This window comes from Dioscorea cayenensis, chromosome 18 (genome assembly GCF_009730915.1).
Source record: "Dioscorea cayenensis subsp. rotundata cultivar TDr96_F1 chromosome 18, TDr96_F1_v2_PseudoChromosome.rev07_lg8_w22 25.fasta, whole genome shotgun sequence".
Classification (NCBI taxonomy): Eukaryota; Viridiplantae; Streptophyta; class Magnoliopsida; order Dioscoreales; family Dioscoreaceae; genus Dioscorea; species Dioscorea cayenensis.
In genome coordinates, this window is record NC_052488.1 from 12311727 (window position 1) to 12319534 (window position 7808).

General features: G+C 35.5%; 1 protein-coding gene across 1 annotated transcript; it reads right to left on the bottom strand.

Moving 5' to 3' along the window:
* Positions 1–4586: 4586 nt before the first annotated feature.
* LOC120281826 lies at positions 4587–7491 on the bottom strand. The gene is made up of 6 exons (XM_039288519.1): positions 7306–7491; positions 6997–7228; positions 6336–6450; positions 6071–6193; positions 5137–5296; positions 4587–4926 (listed from the first exon to the last, which is right to left on the bottom strand). The coding sequence occupies exons 1-6, from the start codon at positions 7417–7419 to the stop codon at positions 4741–4743; spliced, it is 930 nt and encodes a 309-aa protein (XP_039144453.1). The 5' UTR covers positions 7420–7491; the 3' UTR covers positions 4587–4740.
* Positions 7492–7808: the final 317 nt, after the last annotated feature.

Here is a 7808-nt window from a genome sequence, read left to right on the forward strand (position 1 = left end):
TCTTTCATGAACTTGGCATACCGAGGCATTTGAGACATACCTCCACAAAAGGAATGTTGATGTACAATTTCTTGAATAGACCTAAGGACTTCTTGTATTGGTCATTATTTTGGTTGTTCTTTAATCTTGAAGGATACGGGATTCTTGCCTTGTAAGGTGGGGGTGCCACCTCCTTCTCTTTGTTAGCTCTCTCCTCAACCTCCACGACCTCAGGTGTTTCAACATTGGTCTTCTTAAAGTGATCACCTTCACATGTTCTCTCAGATTAGTCTCGGTATTACTCAGCAAACTTCCTGTGGTCTCTCCGATAGAGACTTCACGATTTGCCCCACTTGATTTTCTAGATTGTGCAATGTAGCTGTATAGTTACGAAGTGTAGCCTCGACCGATTGGAACCGTGTATCCGATGATTGCACAAATCTAGTCAAGGCTTTCTCTAAGTTAGTCATCCGGGTTTCCAAGCCTGAAACTCTATTCTCCATGTTCGGGGCTTGTTGTTGTTGAAAACCAAGTGGTGCTATGGCCTTTTGCTACCCTTGATTACTCCATGAGAAATTGGGGTGGTACCTCCACCCTTGGTTGTAGGTGTTGCTATAAGGATTACCCTTTACCCTTCCCAAATTGCCCACAAAGTCTACTTCTTCAGTCGGGGCTGAAATAGCAATTAAAATAGGACAACCAGACGGTATATGTGAACCTCCACAACCATCACAACTCATGATCGCGGCCACCCTCGGTGAAGTCAATGTACCCAATTTCTTGCTCAATGCTTCTACTTGGGCTGCTAAGGATATAACCGCATCAATTTCATGGAGTCCGGCCACTTTTTTCTTTTCCCTTGCATTCCATTGGTAACTAGTCATGTCCACTAGGACGATAAAGGATGACAAAACAGTTAAATTAAACATCTTTATTCAATTTATAAACTAAATTGGAATTTTTATTTAAGATACTAAAATAGACAATCGGGTTCATTTAGTAAGCTAATAGTGATTTTTACTCAATAAAGGAAAAAATCCCTTGCATGTCATATTTTTATGCTTAATTTGCAAGCTAATTAACTTACCATATCAAGGTTAAAGTCAATTTTGGATCTCAAAACTTTGCCATATGGTCATTTCAATGTTTCTAATAGTTCCGGTGGGTAGTGTGGTAAAATAAGTCACTCAAAAAATTCACTCGAAGATTGGACACATACACAATCAGCAAATTGGTAACTCAGTTCAGCACAACCTTGCTTACATCTGGGGGGCCAGGCCCAGAGAATCAATCGACTAAAAGAGGTTATAGAATAATGAGTACAACACTCCTTTATTTTCTCACACTCCGTGGCTCATTCTAAATCTTCAAGCATGATATCTTATATAGACGCACCGACGTCCAAATAAACATTTCTCTTTTAGAATTCTCCGCAGCTTCCTAACTTGGACACCTTCCAAAGTAGATGTTGCAACACCCAATTGCAACATTGCCCACCTTACTAAACATGACTGAGTTCTAGCCAGTTGCACCCGATATGCAACCTTCAACCTTCCCGGTTCCTTCAGTCCGCCTCATAGCAATTGACTCGACCCGAGCTCCTCTTGCCTGCAGCTGCTTCCTTCCTCACGTCACTTCAATAGGTCATCCTCTCCCGAGGGACATGCCCACCAAGGCACACGCAACCATCTCACTAAAGATGGTCACCGAAGATCTCCCGATCTTCTTGCCAAACTTGGCCCAAGTTTGGTCTTCCCAAATGATCTTCATTTGACTCATCGAAATATTGTTACTAAACTTGATCTCATCTTTATCGAAGTTTAGCCTTCAATATCTTCAAGCATGATCTTCAATCATCCATGCTTGGATCTTCAAATCTCTAATCATATCTTATGTAATCTTCAATCAATCTCCATATCTGATTAGACTCCTTGAATAACTCCGCCCATAATTAGCTCTTAGATCTTTCTTCAAATTGCATTACTAAATATGGTCTTGATAATCTCATTGGCTTGTCCTTGCCTAACTTAGTTTGTGTCTTCAAATAGCTCTACACCAAACTAAGCTTTGTGTCTTCTAATAGCTTCACACCAAACTAAGTTTCATACAATCTTCATGATCTTGAATTCTTACCAATGATAGAATATTACTTTTCCTTTGTAAGATAGATCTTTCCTAAAAGGAGTTCTATCAAAGATATAGTTAATCATCATGGATCTTACCAAGGATAGATCAAACCATACCTTAAATAAAACTTACCCTTTTTAAAGAGATCATTTTAACTTGATGCACTTTTCAAAAATAGTTGATCATCACATAACTTCATTGAGAGGAATATCTTCTAAACATCATCTTCATCATGATCTTCTAACCCTTGTAGCTTCACATGTCATGACATCAACATTTCGCCACATCATCATCCTAGTCATTACTTCCTTTGCTGAGTCATTATTGCCATATCATAACTTGGCTTGTCAAATAATGCCAATCCACGAGGACCTAGCAGTTTCTATTTTGAAAATATTTAATGTGGTACACATACTTGATTTCATTTTTCATTCTCATTTCCTGCTGTAACATTGATTTCCACCAAGGACTTACAAACCAGACCGGTCGGCGAATGGTTAGCCAAGTCATTTGTGGTTCAACCGGTCCAATCGGTTCGATCGACCAGTTCAATGATTTCTATTTTTTTAATTTTTTTAAATAAATAGATTTCAAAAAAAAAATTTCATAAAATTATAAAAAAAATTCAGAAAATTCAGAAAAATGGGGGAAATAGAAATTTAATAAATATAACTATAAAATTAAAATTTTATTTCTTCTACTAGCTCACAAGTCACAAATCATAATTCCTACATGAATTTTATTTTTAAAATATAAGTATATAACTACAAGTCTACACTCTACAATACTCAAGACAAGACTACATTAAAAAACAAGACCAACAAGTAACAAACAAGCCCACCACAACCATAAGGCACAAGCTTGAAGAATTCACAACTTTCACTTCTACATAAAATTTAATTTCTCAACATGAATATACATAGTTATATACAAAAATACTACAAGTCTACAAAGTACAAAATTACAAATAACAAAGCCCTTGACTAGTTCGTATGAGTTGTGACTTGTGAGAGATTAGAATTGGAAATTAAAAATTTAAAAGTTAAAACTTAAAAGTTAAAACATATCAGTGACTGATTGGTGATTACTGAATACTGATTCAATGATTATTGTATTGATTATTAATGTCATTGAAAGTCAAAGTCTTAACCTGTGAAGTATGAACCACTGAAGAATCAATTATTATTGTATTGGATCTGTTGATTTGTATTGATTTGTGAGAGTGAATCAGTAAATCAATTTTTTATCAGAGAATTTTTTTTCTTTTAAAACCGGTCGGTCCGGTTGAACCGATTCAACAACAGTTCATGGCCTGTTCAATTATGACCCAGTTCAATATATACAAATGAATCGGACTGGTGGCAGATTCTTGGTTCAACCGGCTGGTCCGATCCAGTTTTTAAATCATTGATTTTCACTTAATGTGATTACCTATAATTATTAAGCACATAATATGCAACATATTTTAGTTTTACATTGCAAAATAAAAATGATTGATTTAATTGTAGCAAATTTTCTTGTGAAAATTAAAAAGTAATATTGAACAAAATGTAATCTATCAAGCCACTTTCACACTAAGATGGTAACTTTTGTTTTTACTAAATGATAAGTTGAGAGATTGATTCTCACACAATATTAATTGAGACGAATAGTTTGCCCATTTTATTTTAAAATAAATAAATAAATAAATTGTATCCATCATATAGTCACCATTTCCACATGAGAATCATATCATAACTTTAATTACCCACCATATACTCTACCAACATAAAAAAACTGACAGATTTTGTGCGATGCATATAGTGTAAACAAGATTTACACAAAATTTCTACAACAAATTTTTATTTCAATAAAAAAAATTGAAATCTATCATGTTGTCCCCATTTACACATGAGAAACATATCATAATTCTAATCACCTATCATTACCCTATCACAACCAAGACACGGGCAAATTTTGTGGGTGATAGCCATTTACACATGTGAAACATATCATAACTCTAATCACCTCTCATTATCCTACCACAACCAAGAAACTAACAAATTTTGCGCGTGGTAAAATAACATTTACACAGGGTTTCTACAACAAACTTTTATTTCAAAATTTTTATTTGATTTAAAAATAAAAAAAGAAATAGTATTACAACCACTACAATAACAATAACAAAAAGCCATTATCCAATTATCCCAATTATTTGGAGTCTTCTGTAGTAGAAAAATTATTAAAATGTCAAAATCATCAGCTCCATTTTGGTGTTTTCATTATTTATTTTTGAAATAACCGCCTCACACCATTGTTAGTGATAACCCCTCTACTCAGCATCATCAATTCCATCTGAATATATATATATATAATTCTGGTTTTAATTTGTTTCTAAAATTTGAAATGATTGGAAAAAGAATGTAGAAACGGATTTACTTTCGTTGCTAATCCGTTTCTAAATATAGACGCGGATGATTTCAAACTAAATTAGCAATGGATTAAAAACGAAAATAACTGTTCATAAATTGAAATATTCTTTTAGTGATATTATAACCCAAGCACAATGAATTGGGCATGCAGTCAATCATTCAATCATCCACCTAATTTAAATGAAACTTGATTGAATAATCACCAGAAGAATAGAGGGATCCATCAAGCAAGAAGATGATGCACCCATTTTTCAACTATAGCCGGAGATCCATACCATGGCCGTGACTCGTCATCAGAACCTACTGGAGAATGGTATACCCCCTCCAAGCTAATATTTAGTGCACCTTCCAGATGTGCCGAAATTTCAGGAACAACACCATCTCCCCACACTTCCGCACGCCCACACACCTGAAATTAACATGTAACATTTTATCGCAGGAACAATATGCAAAGGTCGAGAGAAAATTAAGAGGGAAAAAACAGATTTTTCCATAAGAACATAGAACATTGATCGAACATTTACATGTCTAAACATTTAGATGGAAATACTGTCAAAGGGAGGAATGCCAAATGCAGGCCAGCATATTCATTAATGAGGTTCAATGGTTTATGGATTACCTGCTTGTATCCCTGACCAATGAAACGGGCACGTAGGGTAGGACCAGCTAAGGGGGGCTGATTGCCACTATCCATTGCTAATTCAAATGTGCCCCCAAGTTTCCCGACCTCATTTGAAATTATTTTATCATCCCCACCGAAGTGAGCTCCTTGAATGTACCTATGAAGAAAAAATAAATTATCTGTAAAGCTTGTATATTTGTCACTCAAATGATGATGGTGTAGTCTAGTGAAAGCAACACTTATTTTACAAAGTTTATTTTGAAAAACTAATTTGTAAAACTTTAGAGCATGGTAATCAAACAATTGTAACCAAATTTCAATCATGGTTACTAAAATGCCAGAATCACAATGTTGCTTCCTGCATTCAATGTGCATAAACCCTTTGACTGTAATGATTGTCAATCTTGTGAACCTTTAAATTTAATTGGTTGGTATAATTATTACATCCACATTTCATAATAAATGAGAAGAATTTCTAAAGACTTCACTACAGGAAAAAATACAATACTTGGTCTTCATTCAGTCTAATTATTTACAAAATTTTGGTGCTGCTAAATTTAAAGTCAGTGCCAATTTCATGACGACATGGAAAATCTACCAAAAAATTTATCATAGTGACAAAGATCAAATAAAACACATCAATACAAAATAAACCAACTATAGATATGTTCAATCCAATCATTTGTATAATGCTTTATGCTACACAAAGAATACTATAAGAACTATATTAACTCATATGTTTCAAGTACTAAACTCACTTTAAAGATAAGTTAGAATCAATATGGACAAGTTTGAGTGAAATGACCAAATGACCACCAAAACAGAGACATACATTTTTACAAACGAGAAGATAACAGATGGTGCTTATACTAGCAAAAAATATGACATAAAAATCAGTAGGAAAGCTTAAGCAGAAGACAGTATAATTTACCTTCCAGCAATACATACATATCTCAATTCTGGTGTATAAAGAGCTGGCGAACAATACTTCTCAACATAATCCAAGAGACCTCTGGTTTGATCAAAGACTCCAGGGGAACCCTTTGAAGGTGGCCTGAGAGAAGCCTCAACATTCAATAATTGTGAACTGAAAGTAGAAATTTTAATTCTTCAATCTAGACTATACTGGGAGTGCACAACAAGGTATTGGGAAGAGGGCATTATCCCACACATCACTCCTACATGGTTAGACTTACAAGTGAGGAGTTCCAAGGGTCAGCAGCAAAGCCACATTGGCAGTACCAAATTCTTGCATGTAAACACGGGCAAGCCATCCCCCAGCTGAATGACCGATCAGTGAAATCCTCTCACCTAAACAAAATATGCACTTTAGAAATACAAATAATTAAAAATAAATGCCTTAAACCAAGCTGGTCTTTAAAGAAAAAAAAAATCAAGAGTAAGAACCAAATTAATGAAAGTATTAAAACTAAAGAATACAAACCCTTGAAAACTGTCTTTCATTATTAGTACTTCACTATATAGGTCACAGAATTCAAATTTGTTACAACAGAAAGCTAGCATAAAGGAGCAATAGGAAATCAGCTGGACAAAAGCAGGGCTTATCTATTATCACTAGCAAAGAGATCCATTTCCTCATATAGATATACAAAAAGTTATCACTAGCATGTTTGGCAAAGACATTCATTTACTCATACGGATATAAGCAAGTCTAAGAGAGAGATTCATCATCCACATTTAAGTAATTACTAGCATTTCTAACAAAGAGACTAGTTTACAACAACTACAGACAGATTAACTTACTCATTGATACAGAAAGTAATTGCTAGCATGTCAAACAAAGAGATTCATCATTTGCTCATGAATATAAGTTGATCAAGGCATTACACAGAATACCTTGCCGGCAGAGCATCTTAGCTTCAGATACAGCTTGGTCGACTCTTTCCAGATACCAATCGAGCACTGGGCGAGGGCGGAGGGTACCCTTCCAATAGTTACGGTCAAGAACACCAGCAGCATTCCGGAGCCAATCGACCCGCGACACCTTGGCGACCACCGAAGGGATGCCATGAGCTTCTCTGAGCGTTGATACCAGTCTATGATAGTCTCCGGTGTTATTCCCAAGCCCCTGAAAATTTTGGAACCATTACCAGTCGCGAGAGAGAGGGAGAGAGAGAGTCGACGAGAAGTATAATCAGACTCAACTGGTAGAATCACGGCAGGGCGAGTGGTTGCAGTGGAGATGCTGGTGCCGGCGACGGCGCCAGGGAGTGAGGAGGGGCAAGGGGAAGGGAGGACGGAGACAATCCCATTCCCCATTACCAACAACAATCGTGGAGATATGGCAGGCGATCCTCTACATTCGCTTGGTGGTCCTGTGAGTGAGTGCCGGTGAAGCAGGATACACGATGCTGGTGTTTGCACCAGTAGTGTGGACCCGTCTCTGTCTTGTCATGGTTTTAACGTTTCCACTGAGAATTGCCTTTCACAGTATGGAAAAAAGTTAATTTTTTTTATTCAAGCATATTTTTTTATTTTATTATTTTTTTTTAAATCAACAACAGCTATGTACACAGATTGAACAAATATAACAAATTATTTTTACATCTAAACAAATATAAATACAGATTTTTGAATTCTTTTAAATAATTTTTTATAACAATTTTTTTTAAATATAACATATTACAGATTTTTTTTAAATATAATTT

Excerpts from the sequence above, each read along its gene's own strand:
- LOC120281826 (XM_039288519.1), bottom strand. The coding sequence starts at position 7,419 with ATGGGGAATGGGATTGTCTCCGTCCTCCCTTCCCCTTGCCCCTCCTCA. Across the intron at positions 7,229-7,305 it reads GCCCTGCCGTGATTCTACCA|GGGCTTGGGAATAACACCGG; the intron begins GTTGAGTCTGAT and ends CAAAATTTTCAG. Across the intron at positions 6,194-6,335 it reads ACCCTTGGAACTCCTCACTT|GCCACCTTCAAAGGGTTCCC; the intron begins GTAAGTCTAACC and ends GGCTTCTCTCAG.